The following is a 24,889-nucleotide window of genomic DNA, read 5'->3' as shown; positions in this document are numbered from 1 at the left end:
GGGTTATCCGCTGATGCATCTGAAGATGCGATCCGGACCATTTTTCCAGCAGATCCCACTGAAAAGTTCTTGCGTGAAATCTACCGAATGGAATCGCTTCGTAAGAAGCCACCATTTTTCCCAGGACCCTTGTGCAATGATGCACTGACACTTTTCCTGGTTTTAGGAGGTTCCTGACTAGCTCGGATAACTCCCTGGCTTTCTTCTCCGGGAGAAACACCTTTTTCTGGACTGTGTCCAGAATCATCCCTAGGAACAGCAGACGTGTCGTCGGAAACAGCTGCGGTTTTGGAATATTTAGAATCCACCCGTGCTGTCGTAGAACTACTTGAGATAGTGCTACTCCGACCTCCAACTGTTCTCTGGACCTTGCCCCTATCAGGAGATCGTCCATTTTCTTTGAAGAAGAATCATCATTTCGGCCATTACCTTGGTAAGGACCCGGGGTGCCGTGGACAATCCAACCGGCAGCGTCTGAAACTGATAGTGACAGTTCTGTACCACGAACCTGAGGTACCCTTGGTGAGAAGGGCAAATTGGGACATGGAGGTAAGCATCCCTGATGTCCCGGGACACCATATAGTCCCCTTCTTCCTGGTTCGCTATCACTGCTCTGAGTGACTCCATCTTGATTTGAACCTTTGTATGTAAGTGTTCAACTATTTCAGATTTAGAATAGGTCTCACCGAGCCGTCTGGCTTCAGTACCACAATATAGTGTGGAATAATACCCCTTTCCTTGTTGTAGGAGGGGTACTTTGATTATCACCTGCTGGGAATACAGCTTGTGAATTGTTTCCACTACTGCCTCCCTGTCGGAGGGAGACGTTGGTAAAGCTGACTTCAGGAACCTGCGAGGGGGAGACGTCTCGAATTTCCAATCTGTACCCCTGGGATACTACATGTAGGATCCAGGGGTCCACTTGCGAGTGAGCCCACTGCGTGCTGAAACTCTTGAGACGACCCCCCCCACCGCACCCGAGTCCGCTTGTACGGCCCCAGCGTCATGCTGAGGACTTGGCAGAAGCGGTGGAGGGCTTCTGTTTCTGGGAATGGGCTGCCTGCTGCAGTCTTCTTCCCTTTCCTCTATCCCATGGCAGATATGACTGGCCTTTTGCCCGCTTGCCCTTATGGGGACGAAAGGACTGAGGCTGAAAAGACGTTGTCTTTTTCTCCTTTATACGGCAATACTTCCATGTGCCGTTTGGAATCTGCATCACCTGACCACTGTCATGTCCATAAACAACTTCTGGCAGATATGGACATCGCACTTACTCTTGATGCCAGAGTGCAAATATCCCTCTGTGCATCTCGCATATATAGAAATGCATCCTTTAAATGCTCTATAGTCAATAAAATACTGTCCCTGTCAAGGGTATCAATATTTTCAGTCAGGGAATCCGACCAAGCCACCCCAGCGCTGCACATCCAGGCTGAGGCGATCGCTGGTCGCAGTATAACACCAGTATGTGTGTATATACTTTTTTGGATATTTTCCAGCCTCCTATCAGCTGGCTCCTTGAGGGCGGCCCTATCTGGAGACGGTACCGCCACTTGTTTTGATAAGCGTGTGAGCGCCTTATTCACCCTAAGGGGTGTTTCCCAATGCGCCCTAACTTCTGGCGGGAAAGGGTATACCGCCAATAATTTTCTATCGGGGGAAACCCACGCATCATCACACACTTCATTTAATTTATCTGATTCAGGAAAAACTACAGGTAGTTTTTTCACACTCCACATAATACCCTTTTTTGTGGTACTTGTAGTATCAGAAATATGTAACACCTCCTTCATTGCCCTTAACAAGTAACGTGTGGCCCTAAAGGAAAATACGTTTGTTTCTTCACCGTCGACACTGGAGTCAGTGTCCGTGTCTGTGTCGACCGACTGAGGTAAAAGGACGTTTTAACGCCCCTGACGGTGTTTGAGACGCCTGGACAGGTACTAATTGGTTTGCCGGCCGTCTCATGTCGTCAACCGACCTTGCAGCGTGTTGACATTATCACGTAATTCCTTAAATAAGCCATCCATTCCGGTGTCGACTCCCTAGAGAGTGACATCACCATTACAGGCAATTGCTCCGCCTCCTCACCAACATCGTCCTCATACATGTCGACACACACGTACCGACACACAGCACACACACAGGGAATGCTCTGATAGAGGACAGGACCCCACTAGCCCTTTGGGGAGACAGAGGGAGAGTTTGCCAGCACACACCAAAACGCTATAATTATACAGGGACAACCTTTATATAAGTGTTTTTCCCTTATAGCATTTTAATATATATAGTCATATCGCCAAATAAGTGCCCCCCCTCTCTGTTTTAACCCTGTTTCTGTAGTGCAGTGCAGGGGAGAGCCTGGGAGCCTTCCCACCAGCATTTCTGTGAGGGAAAATGGCGCTGTGTGCTGAGGAGAATAGGCCCCGCCCCCTTTTCGGCGGGCTTCTTCTCCCGTTTTTCTGAGACCTGGCAGGGGTTAAATACATCCATATAGCCCCCAGGGGCTATATGTGATGTATTTTTAGCCAGAATAAGGTACTATCATTGCTGCCCAGGGCGCCCCCCCCCAGCGCCCTGCACCCTCAGTGACCGCTGCTATGAAGTGTGCTGACAACAATGGCGCACAGCTGCAGTGCTGTGCGCTACCTTATGAAGACTGAAAAGTCTTCTGCCGCCGGTTTCTGGACCTCTTCACTTTTCGGCATCTGCAAGGGGGTCGGCGGCGCGGCTCCGGGACGAACCCCAGGGTGAGACCTGTGTTCCGACTCCCTCTGGAGCTAATGGTGTCCAGTAGCCTAAGAAGCCAATCCATCCTGCACGCAGGTGAGTTCACTTCTCTCCCCTAAGTCCCTCGATGCAGTGAGCCTGTTGCCAGCAGGACTCACTGAAAATAAAAAACCTAACAAAACTTTTACTCTAAGCAGCTCTTTAGGAGAGCCACCTAGATTGCACCCTTCTCGGCCGGGCACAAAAATCTAACTGAGGCTTGGAGGAGGGTCATAGGGGGAGGAGCCAGTGCACACCACCTGATCCTAAAGCTTTAACTTTTGTGCCCTGTCTCCTGCGGAGCCGCTATTCCCCATGGTCCTGACGGAGTCCCCAGCATCCACTAGGACGTCAGAGAAAAAGACGGAATAACTTGAAAGATGTCGGAAACGTCCGACCTTGCCACCAACCTATACAGGAACGCTAAATCCTGTGATAACGAGCTGCCGTAATTGGCTTCCTAGCACGTAACATGGTTGGTAGAACAGATTCTGGAACGCCCTTCCTTCTTAAGACGGCAGTTTCAACAGCCACCCCGTCAAACGTAGGCGCGCTAAATCGGGGTAAAGGAACGGACCCTGTTGTAACAGGTCCGGACGTGGCGGAAGCGGTCAAGGATCAGCTGCGAGTAGTTTGCGGAAATCAGAGAACCATGCTTTCCGAGGCCAATAAGGCACCACTAGTATGACCGTCGTGGACTCTCGTTTGATCCGCTTTAGCAACCAAGGAAACGGTGGAAACAGATACAAAACACTACGGCCATGCGATCGTAGAGCATCCACTGGTTTTGGAGTGCTTGCTCTGGACACATTTTGGAATTATTATTTTTTTGTGAGATGCCATTAGATCCCCCTGTGGGTAATTCCACTGCTGGACCAACATCTGGAATGCTTCTGAATTCATTGCCCAGTTTCCTGGATGAAAATCCTGACAGCTGGGATAATCTGCCTCCCAGTTGTCCACTCCAAAACAAACACTGCCGACAATGTCTCTGGTGACGCTTGGCACAATTGAGGATTCGAGCAACTTCCCACATGCCATGCGACCTCGAATTCCTCCTCGTTCTGTATGCGACCGCCATCACGTTGTGTGACGGCATCTGGACAGTCTGATACCGGAGCATGTGCACTGCTTGTTGCAGCGTGTTGGAAATTGCCTTGAGTTCCAGGTCATTTAATTGACAGCAATCTTCCGTGATCTGACCAGAGACTCTGAAGTTGACAATTTTGGACCACAGCTCCCCAACCTCTGAGACTCGCGTCCGTTGTAAGAATTATCTAATTCCAAATGCCAAACATTCTCCCTGCGGTGAGATTGTGTATTTGGAGCCACCAGAGTAGTGATACTCTGGTCCTTGGAGCCAACCGCACTATCTGATGAACTTGTAGATGCGTGCAATAACATTCAGGTGAAAATGACTCGAGTAAACTCCTGCGAACTGGAGTGCGTCGAAAGACGCCACCCTCCTTCCTAGTGGTCGAATGCCCAAATGCACCAAGATAGTCCGTGGATTGCATACTAACTGTACGCGATGACTAATACATTGTGTTGTGTTCAGGCAAGGAAATCCGTTTAGCCACGGAATCAGTGCTATGCATGAATCATTTGTAACGGAATTACGTTAGTAATGCACGTTGCAGGAATAAGCGTTGAGGAGCAGATCTCCAAAGTACGGAACTGTTATCCTTCTCAGGGATCTGAGATTAGCTATTATGACAGCTTTTACTTGTGACTACCTGAGGCGCTGATAAAAAGCCAAACGGTAGCATTTGAAAGAATGGATTTTTACAGCAAACCATAAGTAGGCCTGATTCGGCATCAAACTACTGAGCCTACTATAGCCTATGTTTCTGTAGCACCGCCGTCTTGTCCTGTGACCTAGGCAGACCTGTCTTGCCAATGGCAATGATGGGAAACAGTCGACTGTATTTTCATAATCTTGAATCCAACTCTGCGGATCCACCTAACTGTGGATGTCCACAATGGACGATCGGAGATGCTGGAACCCCATTATGGCACTGGCTTGTCAGTGGCGTAGATGTAAAGGCCACTAAAACTTGGATAGAGACCTCTCGAAGTAGGTGGCAGTACCATAACCGTAGTCTACCACATGTCCTGTAGCACGGCGCCGAATGGACCGATGCATAAAGACAATATCCTGAGAAGTTCTATTCAGGAATTTGCGTAGGAAATCAGATATTCCCCCTAGTGGTCTGCGAAAGGCAGGTGTCCTAGTCAGGACCAAACCTCTAGCTAGCGCAGGGTAATGTCTCTATTCTCGTTCAAAATCCATCCTCGCCTGGTAAGAACGTAGCCAAAGTGGACGTTGTGCCGCCACTAGTGAAGCTGAAAAGCGAGAACAAAACTGGCTGACGTCCGCAGAAGCTGTAATCAGCGAGAAGTGTAAAGTGTTCTTCTTGTAGGGCAAATGAGAACTTGAGTGCCATGCCCCTACAGCCTTGTTAACCGAAACTCCCACCAAAGCAGGGGGAAACAACACCCCTACTGCTGTATACTGTAGGATCCGGTCCAACGGGTAATTAAAGGTCATATGCTGAAACTGACAAGGGATAACAGTTGAGAACTGGACATATTGGCCTGTTTATACGAGGTCTGGCGGTGAATCGACCGCAAACAATCCAGTTCAAACAGTCAATTTATAAGACAAATAATGACAATTTGTCCCCGCAGCCAGTACCTGCGGCCGCATTCCCCCCAAAGAGGATCGGCAAGGGTCCGGTTGTGCAGTTGTATTTGTCAGACATACTGTCTAACCGACTTTGCAGCGAAGCTGCTAGTTTGACATTGCATTAGACTTATTGATTATGTACACCGACCAGCAACATTGGAAGGACAGACCAGTACCGTGACTGAGGACCACATTAGTAAAATGTGTATAAATCTGCTGCTGTACAAAACAACTAAAATTCTTAACACCCCGGCTCCTCCAGAAGCTGAGTGTTGTAGGGCAGCAACTTCCGGGGAAGAACCAGGAAGTAATGTCAAAATGGTGTCTGCCATGTGTTTGCTATGACAAGAATAAATATATATATATATATACACACACACACATACATACATACATACATATATATAAATCTTGAATAGAGTGCACTCACCAGTCGAATCATATGATCTGTCTGACTGATCATATGATTCGACTGGTGTGTGCACTCTATCCAAGATTTCTATATACTCATGGAGGAAAGACTATGCCTTTTGCTCAGTGAGTTTTGAGTGACACCCCAGCAAGTTTGTTTGATATGGAGAGTGCAGACAACGATAGATAGATAGATAGATAGATAGATAGATATACACACACATATACATACTCATTGTACAGGGAACAGAGGCTGTTATAGTGCCCTACTTTAACCCCCCTCACAGGCTTAAAGGCCTGAGCTGTCTGCTGCCTAAAACGCAGCTTAGTTATTGGGGCCTCCCTGCGGGCATTTCTCTCCCCGATCTCTGTCTGCAGCCCCGGACCGCGGCAGCAAGGAGAGCTGTCCACGGCATCTGGCGGCAGACTTCCCCCCGCACTGCTCCCCCGCCGAGCTCAGGCTATTTTAGCGACCGGGAGCCGGAAAGCGGCAGGAGCAGGGAGCAGAGTTATAGATGCAGGGAGCAGCTTGAGCGCAGAGATGGGGAGCGGATCAAAGAGCGTGCCGCGGCAGCAAGGAGAGCTGTCCGCGGCCCGCTCTCTCCAGAGGCACTGGTAACGGTGGGAGGGGGGGGAAGGACTCTGCCCCCCTGTGCGGCCGCCTGAGAACCCGGGGAGCGGCCCTGCGGCAGTGCCGGGGACCGCTCGCTGGCTCCCTCTGCAAGCGCCCAGCGGCGCCGGATCCTCACACTGGCCGGCGGGTAGGGAGCGGCGGCTAGAGCGGGCGGCTAGGGAGCGACGAGTGGCAGGTAGCAGGGGGTTGTATGAAAACACACATTGTATAAATACAAAACAGTAATAGAAAGTAAGTGAGTGAGCGGCGGCAGTGAGAGCTGCCTAACCACTCAGTACCTGCACCACCCGTGGAGGCCATGATGGGGCTTCTCTGCCAAGCTCCATCCTGCTTCCTTGTGCAGCCGGAAGCTGCCATCAGCTCTGCTGATTTTTGTCAATGGCGGGGCTCCTTTTATGAGCACTGGCAGACCATCTGCTGCACCAACGATCCCGGACCCACGCTTCTTGATAAGCTGGGAAGGGATCTGGTAGAAAAAATTAAAAATAATCTTGTTTGAAGAGTCTAAGGACATTCTGTCCACTTGTACCTTCCGACTAGAGGCACAGAAAAATACTGAAGTCTCTATGGGAGTATGGAGGGGTGACCAGTTACTAATTTAAATATGCCATTTCCGGCTACCCCCGTCCATATCCCAAGAGTATTCCAGTGACCCCTAGTGAATGAAAAAATAAGAATTTACTTACCGATAATTCTATTTCTCATAGTCCGTAGTGGATGCTGGGGACTCCGTAAGGACCATGGGGAATAGCGGCTCCGCAGGAGACTGGGCACATCTAAAGAAAGCTTTAGGACTATCTGGTGTGCACTGGCTCCTCCCCCTATGACCCTCCTCCAAGCCTCAGTTAGGATACTGTGCCCGGACGAGCGTACACAATAAGGAAGGATTTTGAATACCGGGTAAGACTCATACCAGCCACACCAATCACACCGTATAACCTGTGATCTGAACCCAGTTAACAGCATGATAACAGAGGAGCCTCTGAAAGATGGCTCACAACAATAATAACCCGATTTTTGTAACAATAACTATGTACAAGTATTGCAGACAATCCGCACTTGGGATGGGCGCCCAGCATCCACTACGGACTATGAGAAATAGAATTATCGGTAAGTAAATTCTTATTTTCTCTAACGTCCTAAGTGGATGCTGGGGACTCCGTAAGGACCATGGGGATTATACCAAAGCTCCCAAACGGGCGGGAGAGTGCGGATGACTCTGCAGCACCAAATGAGAGAACTCCAGGTCCTCCTCAGCCAGGATATCAATTTTGTAGAATTTTACAAACGTATTTGCTCCTGACCAAGTAGCTGCTCGGCAAAGTTGTAAAGCCGAGACCCCTCGGGCAGCCGCCCAAGATGAGCCCACCTTCCTTGTGGAGTGGGCATTTACAGATTTTTGGCTGTGGCAGGCCTGCCACAGAATGTGCAAGCTGAATTGTACTACAAATCCAACGAGCAATAGTCTGCTTAGAAGCAGGAGCACCCAGCTTGTTGGGTGCATACAGTATAAACAGCGAGTCAGATTTCCTGACTCCAGCCGTCCTGGAAACATATTTTCAGGGCACTGACAACGTCTAGCAACTTGGAGGCCTCCAAGTCCCTAGTAGCCGCAGGCACCACCAATAGGTTGGTTCAGGTGAAACGCTGAAACCACCTTGGGGAGAAACTGAGGACGAGTCCTCAATTCCGCCCTGTCCGAATGGAAAATCAGATAAGGGCTTTTTCAGGATAAAGCCGCCCATTCTGACACGCGCCTGGCCCAGGCCAGGGTCAAAAGCATGACCACTTTTCATGTGAGATATTTTAACTCCACAGATTTAAGTGGTTCAAACCAATGTGACTTTTGGAACCCAAAACTACATTGAGATCCCAAAGTGCCACTGGAGGCACAAAAGGAGGCTGTATATGCAGTACCCCTTTTACAAACGTCTGAACTTCAGGGACTGAAGCTAGTTCTTTTTTGGAAGAAAATTGACAGGGCCGAAATTTGAACCTTAATGGACCCCAATTTCAGGCCCATAGACACTCCTGTTTGCAGGAAATGTAGGAATCGACCCAGTTGAATTTCCTCCGTCGGGCCTTACTGGCCTCGCACCACGCAACATATTTTCGCCAATTGCGGTGATAATGTTTTTGCGGTTACATCCTTCCTGGCTTTGATCAGGATAGGGATGACTTCATCCGGAATGCCTTTTTTCCTTCAGGATCCGGCGTTCAACCGCCATGCCGTCAAACGCAGCCGCGGTAAGTCTTGGAACAGACAGGGTCCTTGCTGGAGCAGGTCCCTTCTTAGAGGTAGAGGCCACGGATCCTCCGTGAGCATCTCTTGAAGTTCCGGTTACCAAGTCCTTCTTGGCCAATCCGGAGCCACGAATATAGTGCTTACTCCTCTCCATCTTATCAATCTCAGTACCTTGGGTATGAGAGGCAGAGGAGGGAACACATATCCTGACTGGTACACCCACGGTGTTACCAGAGCGTCTACAGCTATTGCCTGAGGGTCCCTGGACCTGGCGCAATACCCGTCGAGTTTTTCCCAACGGTTTATAATCATGTGGAAGACTTCTGGGTGAAGTCCCCACTCTCCCGGGTGGAGGTCGTGCTGAGGAAGTCTGCTTCCCAGTTGTCCACTCCCGGAATGAATACTGCCGACAGTGCTATCACATGATTTTCCGCCCAGCGAAGAATCCTTGCAGCTTCTGCCATTGCCCTCCTGCTTCTTGTGCCACCCTGTCTGTTTACGTGGGTGACTGCCGTGATGTTGTCCGACTGGATCAACACCGGCTGACCTTGAAGCAGAGGTCTTGCTAAGCTTAGAGCATTGTAAATGTCCCTTAGCTTCAGGATATTTATGTGAAGTGATGTCTCCAGGCTTGACCCTAAGCCCTGGATATTCCTTCCCTGTGTGACTGCTCCCCAGCCTCGCAGGCTGGCATCCGTGGTCACCAGGACCCAGTCCTGAATGCCTAATCTGCGGCCCTCTAGAAGATGAGCACTCTGCAACCACCACAGGAGGGACACCCTTGGTGACAGGGTTATCCGCTGATGCATCTGAAGATGCGACCCGGACCATTTGTCCAGCAGGTCCCACTGGTGCGTGGAATCTGTCGAATGGGATTGCTTCGTAGGAAGCCACCATTTTACCCAGAACCCTTGTGCATTGATGCATTGAGACTTGGCTCGGTTTTAGGAGGTTCCTGACTAGCTCGGATAACTCCCTGGCTTTCTCCTCCGGGAGAAACACCTTTTTCTGGACTGTGTCCAGGATCATCCCTAGGAACAAAAGACAAGTCGTCGGAACCAGGTGCGATTTTGGAATATTGAGAATCCAATCGTGCTGCCGCAACACTACCTGAGATAGTGCTACACCGACCTCCAACTGTTCCCTGGATCTTACCCTTATCAGGGAATTGTCCAAGTAAGGGATAACTAAAATTCACTTCCTTCGAAGGAATATCATCATTTCGGCCATTACCTTGGTAAAGACCCGGGGTGCCGTGGACCATCCATACGGCAGCGTCTGAACTGATAGTGACAGTTCTGTACCATAAACCTGAGGTACCCTTGGTGAGAAGGGTAAATTTTGACATGAAGGTAAGCATCCTTGATGTCCCGAGACATCATGTAGTCCCCTTCTTCCAGGTTCGCAATCACTGCTCTGAGTGACTCAATCTTGAATTTGAACCTCTGTATGTAAGTGTTCAAAGATTTTAGATTTAGAATCGGTCTCACCGAGCCGTCCGGCTTCGGTACCACAACAGTGTGGAATAATACCCCGTTCCCTGTTGCAGGAGGGGTATCTTGATTATCACCTGCTGGGAATACAGCTTGTGAATGGCTTCCAAAACTGTCTCCCTGTCAGAAGGAGACATCGGTAAAGCAGACTTTAGGAAACGGCGAGGGGGAGACGTCTCGAATTCTAATTTGTACCCCTGAGATATCACCTGAAGGATCCAGGGGTCTACTTGCGAGTGAGCCCACTGCGCGCTGAAATTCATTGAGACGGGCCCCCCCACCGTGCCTGATTCTGCTTGTAAAGCCCCAGCGTATACGGAGGGCTTGGCAGAGGCGGGAGAGGGTTTCTGTTCCTGGGAACTGGCTGATTTCTGCAGCCTTTTTCCTCTCCCTCTGTCACGGGGCAGAAATGAGGAACCTTGTCCACGAAAAGACTGCGCCTGATAATACGGCGTCTTCTCATGTTGAGAGGCGACCTGGGGTACAAACGTGGAATTCCCAGCTGTTGCCGTGGCCACCAGGTCTGAAAGACCGACCCCAAATAACTCCTCCCCTTAATAAAGCAATACTTCCAAATGCCGTTTGGAATACGCATCACCTGACCACTGACGTGTCCATAACCCTCTACTGGTAGAAATGGACAACGCGCTTAGACTTGATGCCAGTCGGCAAATATTCCGCTGTGCATCACGCATATATAGAAATGCATCTTTTAAATGCTCTATAGGCAAAAATATACTGTCCCTATCTAGGGTATCAATATTTTCAGTCAGGGAATCCGACCACGCCAACCCAGCACTGCACATCCAGGCTGAAGCGATTGCTGGTCGCAGTATAACACCAGTATGTGTGTTAATACCTTTTAGGATACCCTCCTGCTTTCTATCAGCAGGATCCTTAAGGGCGGCCATCTCAGGCGAAGGTAGAGCCCTTACAAGCGTGTGAGCGCTTTATCCACCCTAGGGGGTGTTTCCCAACGCACCCTAACCTCTGGCGGGAAAGGATATAATGCCAATAACATTTTAGAAATCAGTTGTTATCGGGGGAAACCCACGCATCATCACACACCTCATTTAATTTCTCCGATTCAGGAAAACTACAGGTAGTTTTTCCTCACCGAACATAATACCCCTTTTTTGGTGGTACTCGTATTATCAGAAATGTGTAAAACCTTTTTCATTGCCTCAATCATGTAACGTGTGGCCCTACTGGAAGTCACATTCGTCTCTTCACCGTCGACACTGGAGTCAGTATCCGTGTCGGCGTCTATATCTGCCATCTGAGGTAACGGGCGCTTTAGAGCCCCTGACGGCCTATGAGACGTCTGGACAGGCACAAGCTGAGTAGCCGGCTGTCTCATGTCAACCACTGTCTTTTATACAGAGCTGACACTGTCACGTAATTCCTTCCAACAGTTCATCCACTCAGGTGTCGACCCCCTAGGGGGTGACATCACTATTACAGGCAATCTGCTCCGTCTCCACATTTTTCTCCTCATACATGTCGACACAAAAGTACCGACATACAGCACACACACAGGGAATGCTCTGATAGAGGACAGGACCCCACTAGCCCTTTGGGGAGACAGAGGGAGAGTTTGCCAGCACACACCAGAGCGCTATATATATACAGGGATAACCTTATATAAGTGTTTTTCCCCTTATAGCTGCTGTATAGTTAATACTGCGCCTAATTAGTGCCCCCCTCTCTTTTTTTTAACCCTTTCTGTAGTGTAGTGACTGCAGGGGAGAGCCAGGGAGCTTCCCTCCAACGGAGCTGTGAGGGAAAATGGCGCCAGTGTGCTGAGGAGATAGGCTCCGCCCCTTTTTCGCTGACTTTTCTCCTGCTTTTTTATGGATTCTGGCAGGGGTTAAATGCATCCATATAGCCCAGGAGCTATATGTGATGCATTTTTTTGCCATCCAAGGTGTTTTTATTGCGTCTCAGGGCGCCCCCCCCCAGCGCCCTGCACCCTCAGTGACCGAAGTGTGAAGTGTGCTGAGAGCAATGGCGCACAGCTGCAGTGCTGTGCGCTACCTTGTTGAAGACAGGACGTCTTCTGCCGCCGATTTTCCGGACCTCTTCTGCCTTCTGGCTCTGTAAGGGGGCCGGCGGCGCGGCTCTGGGACCCATCCAAGCTGGGCCTGTGATCGTCCCTCTGGAGCTAATGTCCAGTAGCCTAAGAAGCCCAATCCACTCTGCACGCAGGTGAGTTCGCTTCTTCTCCCCTTAGTCCCTCGATGCAGTGAGCCTGTTGCCAGCAGGTCTCACTGAAAATAAAAAACCTAATCTAAAACTTTCACTAAGAAGCTCAGGAGAGCCCCTAGTGTGCACCCTTCTCGTTCGGGCACAGAGATCTAACTGAGGCTTGGAGGAGGGTCATAGGGGGAGGAGCCAGTGCACACCAGATAGTCCTAAAGCTTTCTTTAGATGTGCCCAGTCTCCTGCGGAGCCGCTATTCCCCATGGTCCTTACGAGTCCCCAGCATCCACTTAGGACGTTAGAGAAAGAAACTTACTTAGATTCAAGATGGCGCTTATGTTCAGTACATGCCCTAAAAGATAGCCGACCTCACCCATACCTTACTGGAGTATTCAGTTTTCCCATTTCCTGCACAGTTTTTGAAACAAAAGGGTGTACTGCGACTTTTGAATCACCCTGTATTACATGAAACCTTATCTGCCCCACGTCAGCAGGTAACATGCTTCAATGAGGCTTGCTTCTAACTAAGTAGGCAGAGAGTGATGTAAACACGTGCTGTCTCTCTTTAGAAACTCACTCACATGGGGCAGTCTCCACTATTAGACTGCTCTAGCTTCTCATGTTGGATCTGACACAGGTTCATTTGGGAGTGTGGGAAGGATACTTTCCTTTCTTTATCTTCCCACTGGGGGAACCAGGAAGCCATAGTCTCCTTCAGTGTGTTGCCACTCTAAATATTCCAAAGGGGTAACTTCCCCTCTTCCATATCTGCACCCTGCTGGACACGGAGTTGTACTTCAAGTGGCCATAGGACAAAGTACTTATGAGGCTGCTGTGGCTATTTAAGGTAATATTATGAATGACTGAAATCCATTTTTTTTGTGGGGGGTGGGGACTACTATACAGATGCATAATTCTGATAGTGGAGGGGGACTTTCAGGCAGCAGTGCCTGCATTGGGTCGAGTAGGAGCCCTACTGTCATCAGGGGTAGTAGAGTTTGGCCAGTATTAAACCGGGTGAGTGAAGGTCATCCACAGGTATCAAGGATGCTAGTTCTAGAATGCCTTCATAAGTTTGTGGTTCAGTCCCAGTATTCCAGTTCTGCGCTCGGATGTATGGTCTGGCAACAGCTACATGGGTTTTCCAAATGATCATGGAGCCTTTCCTGGTGAACAGAGGTTGACTATTATCCCCTAACTGGAAGATCTCTGGTTCAAGGCATCGTCCCCGGCCTTGTTTTGGGCGCATTGTCAAGAGATGGTAAAGACACTCAAGCCCAAATCCAATTTGCTCCCTACTCGTGCTGGTATTTCTGAGTCAACATTGAACTGTGGGGGTGTTTCTGCCACAAGAAAATTATAGCATCTTTGCTAAATCTTGGCCGCTATCTACTGACTCTCAGATGGGCCAAACGACATATTAGTCTGTTTGCTCATGAAGACTGAAACGGCAGCTGTCCCGTTACCAATAGAAATTTGAAAATTGTAACAGCAGATAAGAGATCAGCTGTAAACACTATAATCTCTATGCTTACATTGAATAGAATGGGTTTTCCTATTGCAATCTCAAACCCCACTGTAGCAGATCTGTGAGCAGCTTACGGAGCAGTGCGGCACGGTTCTCCAGGTGAGCAGCCAAATCTCGCTAACCTTTTGTGTCTAAGGACACTAGTTTTGGGTTTAAGTTGCTGCATTCTGCAAGTGTAACCTCCTGCTAGAGAATCTGATTGGTTGCTATGGCCAACCACCACCACTTTCCAGTTTTACAGGCTTCAGCAAATCTTGAGTTCTGTCCTCCGGGTCTTGGCTAGAAAAATGACTAGTATCTAGCAGGATGGGTATATGGAAGAGGGAGCAACCAACAGTTTATGCACCAATACACCCCACTCTCCTGTGGGTCACACGACCTGTAATTACCCAGCCTTCGCTCGTGCTTTAGGACCCCAGTACGCTTCCGGATTTTCCTGGAACCTCTTTAAGCCCAATTTCCTTGATTTAGGATTTGCATCTTCCCGAATGTCAAAGTTTGCCTGAATCCTGTACAGAGAAAGGAGCTGTATATAACACGACTAATACCAGGATCTCCGCCCAGGAATCATAGATAATACATACAATATATTATAAAATATATACATACCCAGGTTCTGTGCTGAGGATGCGATACGCTGGGCTGGTCACATATAATTTTTCCCTTTTCACAGGATTCTGTTTTTCCTGTAGCAGATCATATTTATTTTGGTATATAAGTGTAAAATGTACCCAATGTACCCTTTGTACAGTCTCTGTCCTTATGTTCATTATACAAAGTGGTAAAATTTACAAATTGTGAAACCCCAGTGAAAATAATTTGCCATTCCTAACACTAATACAATTGCTAATAAAAAGTGTTGATCAGAGTAATTTTGGATTCACTTTGTGGCCTTTAACTTTGGATATACACGGACAAGAACAATGCAATAGACAATGCAAACCATTCAACTGTCAGTGGCCAATCGCTTATATATGGAGGGTGAATATTCTAGAATCATGAAGTGAAAATCTAGAATATTTGTATCTCTCACCTCCTAGAATGTTCCAGTAGATTCTCATATGCACGGATTATGGCTATGTTCCCTATTAATTGAAGGCATCCATTATCTTAAAAACTTGAGACAATGTGAATAAAACGGCTTCAGCTTTGAATTCAGCAACTCAAAAGTGCCATAAATTCATTCACATATCCTTGGCAACTAAACATTTTTATTTTTTATTGCTGTGAAATGAAACTATCTTTTTATTTTTATGGCAAATCAAACTTGGCGACAGTCAGGGGTGGGGGAGTATGGTGCATGGGTTTGTTGTCTATGCATCTATGAGAGCCACCTTACACTTGGGGAACGTTGTCTTAAGCCCCCATCCAGAGCCTGTTGTAAAGATCATCAGCAACCTGGAAAAATCAAAAGGGCTTAATAGGCCACCTCTGCCCTGTAGGCAGAGTCACAGTCTCAGACAAACCCTTCACTCTAAGAGTCATGGCATCAGCAGGCATACCCTGAAAACTATCCACAGTTAACTTTAGTGAAGAAATGGACCTTGGTAGGAGCCACCATGAAGGACCCTCCGCCATGTTGAGAATGTCCCGGTACAAAGCTCGATGAGGACAGCCCAAAGCCAGACGGATCTTCTTTAGCACCCACAGAAGCATCACCGCTGGAGGGAACAGGTGAATGAAAGTCCCATGACGCACCAACATGGCATCTAACAAAGGCTCTCGGATCACCAACGCTTGCACATTTAACACCGGTCTAAGATCTCATGGTGCTGTACATACAGGACGTCTGGATTTCCGGTAATAGAGCCAGCTTTCTTGTAAAGAAAACTGAAAGAGCTGAAACCTAAAGCTTCACAGAAATAAACCCCAACCACTTGTCCAGACGTTCCTGTAAGAACCACAGCAAACTGGACAAGTTATAGGATGTAGTAGGAAACCCCTGCCTCTCACACCAAGAGATGTAGGTCTTCCACACTCCATAATTTCTGTCTGGTTTCCTGGCCTTCAGATTACTCTGAATCATGTTCTCCGACAAACCCCTTTACTGTGAGGACCTTCAACAGGCCTGACGTTAAATGTTAGCTGCTGTAAAGTTAAGCCAAGAAAAGGCTTTATGCTTAATAGGTTAGAAGGAGGACCAATCCAAGGGAAAGAGGTTCTCCCAACCACGTTAATCCACGTCTTCTAAAAGTTGGGAAGCCTAGAATGGACACTGCCATCTAGGCTAGGACATCTTGCTTTGCCTATTGCAAAATCTAGCAGGTCCGGTCTCACGGAAAGAGGACTCCTGTAGCCCACTTGATTAGTTCCAGGTTCTGGTGGTACAGATGTCCCCACCAATATGTGTCCTTAGACCTTTTTTAGTGCTAGAGATGTGGTCTGGGCAGGCATGGAGTATAGTGCCTGCACTCCTCAGCACCTGCTATACTTCAACATGTTACCAATGAGGTTATAGCTGCTTACACAAGATATTCAGTCTTACAACTTTGTGTGTAAATCAGCTTCTACACAATATGGAGGGAGGCAAAAGTGTATTATTAATACTAGTACAATTAATGAAGCCCCAACACAAAATGGCTGCCTTCAGGTTGCGCCAATGCATAATGTCTGCCTGCAGGTTGCCCCAACACAAAATGAATCCCCTCATTACCTCAACACAAATTGGCTTTTCTCAAGTTATCCTCACACAAGATGTGTGAGACATGGACCAATGGATGTGCAGTAAAATGTAGCAATGTGGGTATAAATAGGTCAGAAGGACCAGATTGAAATTACTCTTTGAAAAAGCTCCCAGGAAACGGAGTGAAACTGGTTAAAGAAACCCTGCGTATTCTTTTACAATTGTGGATTTATTGCTTGGTGCCCACAGTGGATGACAACTTGCATGGAGACATCACTCTTGCTAACCGCCAGCCACAGGGGTGTGCCCCTATACTGACACTGCATGGTGACTCCGAGAATAGCAGCTCTGTGTAACGGGGGAGATTTCAAGCACCTGCCTAGTGACAAATAAACGTGGTCATAATTGCTAGCCGCTTACTCTCTGGGGACGCGGCGTAACAAATTGCAAGTACACAGCCAAGCAGCATGGCATTCATGCACCTGTGATTTTACAAAGGTCCAAGGCACTAAGGTGATTTCAGCCCAGGAGATCCCGCTAACCTGGCCAGCAATAACAGGACTTTGGAAATCTGCTCCCACTTGTTGTTCATAGAGCTATTTAGACACAATATTGATCACACCCAAAAGGAAAACTGCTGTGGTGAGCTTTCACACTAAATGCCAGTAAAGGGGGCTAATCCAAAATCCCCTGGAGTATAGATATAAAAGAGAGGTTTTGTTTTATTTTCCTTTTGTCATAATGGTTTTACACACCATCTTATTGTGATCTTTTACAGGAATTTACATTGATCTAATAGCAACCGGTTGCAAACTTTTTGTTGTTCTATTGTGCAATAAATAATTTTGTGTATATAATCTCCAGACCTCTTAATAATTAGCACACAAACTAATATATTTACCCCAATCCAAATGGCTGCCTTCACTTTACCTCAACACGAAATGGCTGCCTCCATGTTGCCAAAACACGTCACACAATTGTAATGAACTGACTGTATAATATTCTGAATATCGACTAAGCCCACAAAATGGCTGCCTCCACTTTGTGTAGCTGACAGGCACACCAAAGCATGTCTGGTAAAGCATTAGTGTAGGACAGACAACACTCACCCAGCATCTCATTATATCCCAGATGACGGAGGGGGGAGCATCTGTCTTTATGGCATTCTGACAAGCATGAGACAAGGATACCTTATACCCAGCATGCAGCAGGGCAGATCTGGAACAGGAGAGAGTGCTTAATCCCTGTCATACACATATCTGATGGGATATATGAACACTCACCTGAACTGGAGCAGCGAGGGGGTATTGCACCGAATGGTGCTACTCAGATTGTCCAGCGTGTAATATAGTGGGATTTCCAACTCCTGTGAGGGGACGAGAATAAAATGAAAACTCGTATTATGCCCACTGTGAGCAAATACTCAGGCACACAGGTCTACCCAATTACAAATAGTTTATGACATGGACCCAGGGGCTTATGGGAAAGGTCCTCTCCACGAAGGAAAACAAGGACGTTACCCAGGGGCAGTGAAGGAGCTCCGGGTACCCTGACAACGTCATTCTCACCTCTGTCACCATGCTCAACATTCCATCTATTCTATCCGTCGTCTTGAATCTCTTTGGATTTCGCTCGGAGGCAGACAGGATCCTCTGCACAAAATCTGTATCATGGAGAGGCTCTGCCCAGATGGGACCACCAACCTGAAACAACAAGCCCGGACTGTCACACACTGGGCAGACATAGACCATGAATGAGGTACAGTATCTGTACAGGGGTTATACCTGGTGCCTCTGCTGACAGAATTCACAGCTCGTTCCTACAGGAGGGCCGGTCCCCGCTGAGAACTTCATACTGTATAAAGGACAGATGACTCCACGTTATACGCTGCCCCCCAATAAGATTATGCAATCACAAAAAAAAAAAAAAAAAACAATATTTTATTACGATCAAGATACCAAAATAATAAATTTTGCCTTTTTTTTTTTTTTTTTTTAACTTTGTTGTGGTTAAAATAAATAAAAATGACATGTAAATGAGAGGGACATGAACAGATTGTAACTTATCTGCTTGTCTGGGTTCATTACCATAAATGGCAGAAGATTAAATAAAAGTTAATCAGGCAATGGAACACTGCCTCCAGTGGCCACATTGTGTAGCACATGAGAATTCTCGTATGGTTTTACTATATTGTTTTATTATATATTAAAAGTTTCACAAATTAATATAATACTACTTTATTACAATGAGTCCTTAAGCTGGTATAGAACTGGTCGCACTCTATGTCTCTATTAGGGTAACTTACTTATTTCCATGGGCAACAGCTCTACCCATGCGCTGCAGGTGGTACGTTCCACACCCTACACAGTTGTACAGCATGGCTTGCTTACTACGGAGATGAATGGGGGGGGGGGGGGAGAAGTTATCAGTGTACATATCAGAAGGCGGCATGTGTTAATGCAAGCGTTGGGGGCGGGTGCTCACCTGGCGGACATCTTTACCTTGGCCTGTCCAGTGAAGACTCGCACAAACACGCGTATGTAGAAGTCAGCGGAGATGCTGAGTAGCGGAACAATGTAACGCTGATAACAATTGGAATGCAGATCCAAACTATGCAAGAGGATGCGCAGGGCCTGCGAAGGAGACAGAATCAGGCTCTGCACATCACAACGGCGGAGCGGCATGCGGTACATGAAAGCGAGACACCGCCTGAGTGATCTCATTCTTGAGAGAGGCATCCTTTCAAGGGTAACGAAAATGCTTCTGTCTGGACAGAGCCTGTTCACAGAGCCTTGCACTTTCTACTCTGAAGGGTTTACTCCTTAACAGAATATCCTAACCTACAGATGGGTCCACAGTTATCTTGACTAGTTTTCTGCACCTAGGCACAACATGGTTTATTAACATAAACCCTTAATCTATTGTTCTCAGCTGCAATACAGTACAGAGAACAATACAGCAGGGGATTAAGTCCGACTGCCCAGTCTCAGTTAATCCTATTAAAGGTCAAGATAAACATGGACCCATCTGTATAGCACCACCTATAATCATATCGCTAATGGGCCCTACACACTGTGCGACCCGCCGCCGTGCTGCCCAACCCGCGAGACGGCAGAGGGAGGTGATGGCGGCGGGGAATTAAGTTTCTTCACTCCCCCCGTCACCCGGCTCCATAGCAGTGCATTCAAATATGGACGAGATTGTCCATATTGGCCTGCATGCACAAGCGACGGGGCACCAACGATGAACGAGCGCGGGGTCGCGCATCGTTAATCGTTGCTGCCGCCACACTGAAAGATATGAACGAGTTCTCGTTCATTAATGAACGAGATTGTTCGTATCTTTCAGTAATATCGCCCAGTGTGTAGGGCCCGTAAGACATTCTTACTTCATACAGGGGTCCCATTGATACCAGCTGTCTTATAATCTCCCCCTTACTTACTACTAGGTGTAGTTTCTGCACAGGAGTGCATTAAAATGTATTAATTCTATGACAGGACAACACCCTCTTATAACACCGCAGTACAGTAATTACTGCTTAATAGTCTATTCAATTACTGTCGGATTTTTTTTTTAAAGTTGGAAAAACGTCACTTTCCGACTTTTTTAGGTCGAACTATTCAATTATAGTGGTTTTTCAGACTTTTTAAAAAATCCGACTTGTCGGAAAACACGTGGTTTGGCAAATTAGCCGCGGATCCACGTGTTTTGTCGGATTTGCGGGCGATTCCAACAGTTTTTTGGCCCGTTTTTGACAATGTCAATCAGACTTAAAAAAAAAAAAAAAAAGTTGGTTCAGCATTGTCGAAAGCGGGGCAAAAACCTGTCAAAATTGTCCGCAAATTGAATACTGAACAGGCATTGAATAGACCCATTAGTTGTATTTGTATGCACAGGAAAAGGAGACAGATTCAGCAGTAACTCTAGTAGTCTAAAAAGAAAGGCATGTGCATTGGGATGTGAATTTAGAGGTTATTGTGAGGTTTAGCAGACACCAGGGTAGTAGTGTGTCACAGTCCTCTATGCACACGGACAACTCACCATTTCGTGGCAGAATTTGGACTTCACGGACATGGCTCCGTATTTGCTGTAACAGGTTTCCCCATTATTTCCTGCGAGCACGGCCATGTCGGTACAGGTGACGCAAAGCAGACCTGCAGAGCAAAGACAGGTCAGATTCTATGTATTCAGGGGAACAGTAGTGGGGCAGGCAACAGAAATGGGAGATTTTTTGAACAGAACTCATGTGTACGTCAGATTAGAACAAAAGTTGTAGAAAAAAGCCTTGGAGTACTCAGGAAATCATTAACAAGCTCTCTGCACACTGCCATATTTCTGTGACAGTCTAACCCACCTCAAAAATATGGAATTTAAATATTAAAATGCACAACAGAATCTTAAAATGCGCTGAGAGGCCGAAGGCTTTGACAGATTGGTGCAAATTCGCTGTCGCATCATCATATCTTAATGTTATCCTGTGGATAATCTGTGGACCCTGCCGGAGAAATGGACCTTTGCTTTTCTATCCAATATCCACTTCCTTTTTGGATTCTCAGTTGTTTTTGCCTGCATGTAGCTTGTTTCAGTTTACCACCAAGCGCTGTGCTAAAGCCTGTGGGGAACGGGCTGAAATCCTGAGAACACTGGGTGCCATGCTCTGTTGGCATACCCGCAGAAAAATGCGCATGTTATGCATTCTGAATTTGCCAAATATTACAAAATGTGTAGAGTTCCCTAGATATTGCTAGATCATTTCTTATAGGAAGTAATGAATTCAATGAGGGTATCCACTAACCTGAAATGGTGCCCAAGGGGCAACCCATCTACTGCTAAAGGAGAGTATAAACATCACATTATATTACAAAGTGGAGGAAGCAGTATATGGACTCAGCAATGTAAGGCTGTTGTACCAGAGCCCTGCAGCAGCAATAAAACGTTCCCACTGAAAGCCGTCTGGTTGAAAAGGTCTGACCAGGCTTACAATGAGCTGCACAGACGCAGGCTCTCCAGAAGAGGCCGCCGCTGGGTCACTCACCTCCATCGCTCACACTCTGCACGGCTGCATCCAGAAACATGGAGGGGCTTCCGTATGGGTCCAAATCTATGACATCAAAGCGATCTTTAATCCCCATCCTGTTGTACATCAGAACTCTACAGAGAGATAAGCATGGAGGATATCACACAGGTCCCAGAAGTGCCAGGGTTGCATATTCATTTCTATCAGGCTTATTCTATAGAAGGGCAAAAGATGAAGAACCAGAAAAAAAAAATACTTTAGCACTCTCTGAAACGGTTACATCCTCCACTAGGCCGACCACACATGCTCCAATCCTATCACTCAGTCCTGGATAGCGTGGCCAATCCCGGGATCGGCGGGATCCCGGACTAAAATTAGCCGGGATTCAATCCCGGGGATTTCGGGATTGGCCACCAACCTCTTTTTGGCTATGTCGGGCAGCGTTGAGCATCCTCAGGTGGGGTGGGGGTACTGAAATGCAGTCAATCCTGGGTCTCCCGGGATTGAACAATTTTCAATCCCAATTCCCGGGATTGAAAAAATGGCCCGGGATTGGCCACCCTAGTCCTGGAGCAACCTGAATAATACCCCCACACGTGGGTTAGCCCAATTGGATACATGATGCTCCGGCTGATCACAAGGGCTACTGTTAAAGTGGACAAAAGTGTCCGCAATGGCCACACGCAGGCAGAGAGCCGCCACCTGATGACCACATTTAATGCGGTCCTACTAACTATTCGACTGGGCATCACTCACGCGTTGGGGCTACACATATGACTGTATCAGATCAATTTGCCCGCAATCCTGCCTGAGCCTCTATATCCTCAAGATCCCCAGTGTCCCTCAACTGCATGAGAGACAAACCACTTATCGACCAATCAGCTTATATCTATCTATTACTTGTACTTGATAAATGCTACCTCAAAGCTGATTGGATTCTATGGGCAACGTCTCCACTGCTTGATATATCAACCACAAATATGGTTAGAGTTTAGTTTATTGTAGTAGATGTACACAACCATTCCTACCCATAGCCCTGAGATGCAGGAAGCAGCTACCCCCAGCCATGTCACTGCAGTTAAGGCTCTCACCTGGCATCACTATAGCTGGCAGTCACCAAGTCATCCACCCCATTGAACTCTATGTTTCTTTTGATAATCTCCACCGCACTCGATGAGAAGTCATTGGCAATTATACTGTGCAGCCCGGGAACCTCGCGGGCAAAGCGGATGGAACGTAGACCCGAGGCGGCCAGGCCCTCTAACACCCGCAGGCCTTCCTGAAAGAGAAACACATCGGTAAGGGAGGAATGATGCAGGGAGGGGAAAGGGGCAACATTGTGGCAATACTCAACAGAGTAAAAAGGCAGGAGGAGTGTGTGGGGGGGGGAGGGGGGCGGGCAAGTTAGAACCAAGGAAAGCTACATTTCCAGGGTTAAAGCATCACTGTTAGATCACCTGCTTAAGGCTATGAGCACATGGTCATCTTTGTACTGGCCTGTAGGAGTGTTCCCTGCACAGAGGGAGGAAACAGTCACATATATACACACACACACATTTCCTTATCTGAACCCAGAGGACAAAGGAGGAGGATGTAATTTCTCCTCCATCCATCCTGCATCAGCCATTTCAGACAGGAGCCTGTTGTGCTGTACACTGTTCCATATGGGTTAATGATCTCTCTCTCTCTATTTTGGTCTCCTCTACATTCACGTCTGGAGTAACAAAACGCACAAAACCTAGATGAATAGACAGAGGGCCTAATTCAGACCTGATCGCTAGGCTGCGTTGATCAGCGGATGATCAGGTCTAAACTGCGCATGCTTATGCACCGCAATGCGCAGGCGCATTGCACCGGTACAAAGCGGATCGCCGCTCAGCAATGGGTTTATGCGAAGGATGCGGTCGCACGGGCGTTTGCACGGAGATTGACAAGAAGATGGCGTTTGTGGGTGTCAACTGACCGGTTTCTGGGAGTGTTTGGAAAAACGCAGGCGTGTCCAAGCGTTTTCAGGGAGGGTTCCTGACGTCAATTCCGGTCCCGGACAGGCTGAAGTGTTCGCAGCGGCTGAGTAAGTCCTGGGCTACTCAGAGACTGCACAAAATCTGTTTGTAAAGCTCTGCTACACATGCGGTCACACACTTGCAAAGTAAAAATATACTCCCCTATGGGTGGCGACTATGTGAACGCAGGACTGCAAAAAAACAAACCTTAACGAGCGAACAGGTCTGAATTAGGCCCAGACACCTTTGTGCAAGAGGCATTATCATACCTCCCAACATGACCCTCTCCAGGAGGGACAGAATGCTCTGCTTCTGGATTTTTCTCTTAATTTATGATTGCCCTCACCTATACTGAGACACCTTTTTTTTTTAAACATGTTTTTTATTGAAGCAAATGCATTCAGACATTGTACATAATCAGAGAAAAGATCTTAAATCATGACAACGTAACATATAATTCAGACAAATTAGTAAAATAGTTTTTAACACAGCGTACAAGACAGCGTGATAAGTTATTATACGGGGAACTAACAAAAGGCGTATGGTAATCACAAGCGAAGTAGATAATGCATTGCTCCAAACTCCATTTTCTCAAAATTTTCCCAACCAAAATGGGGAGAGCATGAGCTACGGCCGTAGCCCATGGTCAAAAAATAAACTACAAACTAAAGTGCCAACTATCTATGCAGTGGAAATTATTTTACGGCATAAGGTAAAGAAAGTAGGGCTGAAGGGGCAATCAAATACATAATACCTGTATCTCCCCTCCACAAACAAAACAGTATCAAGGAATACCCTAATTCTAATGAGTGGATATAATGGGATATAAAAGAAAAAAACAAAGAAACATATATCCGTGTAGATATCAGTACATGGATAATAGGCCTCGAAAAATCTAAAATAAAATAAAAAACATCTGTGTGTTCATTAGCAGTAAATATTATACTAGTCGATAGGGCATAGACCACTACAGAGTATTCCGCTGAATGACCAGAGTGAGAGAGGTCTTAAAACAAGAACATGAGCATTAAAACCAAATGGTACATAACTACAAATACTGTATACTGCAAGCGAACATCATAATAACTACCTGATACGGCCTAATGGGCCAGAGCATAAGGGTGTGACAGATACTGTATATATAAACTTAAGCATAGGGCATATAATGTACTGCAGTAATCAGCTTCAAAAATCTGGTAGGCCACAAAGCACAGACGGATATACAATACTAAATCCAATATTCCCTACATTACAAGAAAAAAATAAAAAAAATAA

General features: G+C 47.1%; 1 protein-coding gene across 3 annotated transcripts in view; it reads right to left on the bottom strand.

Annotated features, from left to right (window-relative positions):
* Positions 1 to 24,889, bottom strand: part of TRMT1 (tRNA methyltransferase 1) — a 67,123-nt gene that overhangs the window by 17,423 nt on the left and 24,811 nt on the right. For all 3 annotated transcript variants that reach the window (XM_063931163.1, XM_063931164.1, XM_063931165.1), the window contains exons 5-15: positions 22,703 to 22,890; positions 21,630 to 21,745; positions 20,636 to 20,748; positions 19,079 to 19,227; positions 18,900 to 18,983; positions 18,379 to 18,448; positions 18,163 to 18,297; positions 17,878 to 17,960; positions 17,704 to 17,812; positions 14,581 to 14,657; positions 14,361 to 14,480 (exon numbers count right to left, since the gene is read on the bottom strand). In XM_063931163.1, coding sequence (XP_063787233.1) covers positions 14,361 to 14,480; positions 14,581 to 14,657; positions 17,704 to 17,812; positions 17,878 to 17,960; positions 18,163 to 18,297; positions 18,379 to 18,448; positions 18,900 to 18,983; positions 19,079 to 19,227; positions 20,636 to 20,748; positions 21,630 to 21,745; positions 22,703 to 22,890 — 1,244 coding nt within the window. The remainder of the gene's footprint in view (positions 1 to 14,360; positions 14,481 to 14,580; positions 14,658 to 17,703; positions 17,813 to 17,877; positions 17,961 to 18,162; positions 18,298 to 18,378; positions 18,449 to 18,899; positions 18,984 to 19,078; positions 19,228 to 20,635; positions 20,749 to 21,629; positions 21,746 to 22,702; positions 22,891 to 24,889) is intronic.

This window comes from Pseudophryne corroboree, chromosome 6, assembly GCF_028390025.1.
Source record: "Pseudophryne corroboree isolate aPseCor3 chromosome 6, aPseCor3.hap2, whole genome shotgun sequence".
Lineage (NCBI taxonomy): Eukaryota > Metazoa > Chordata > Amphibia > Anura > Myobatrachidae > Pseudophryne > Pseudophryne corroboree.
This window is presented reverse-complemented; position numbering and strand designations above follow the sequence as displayed.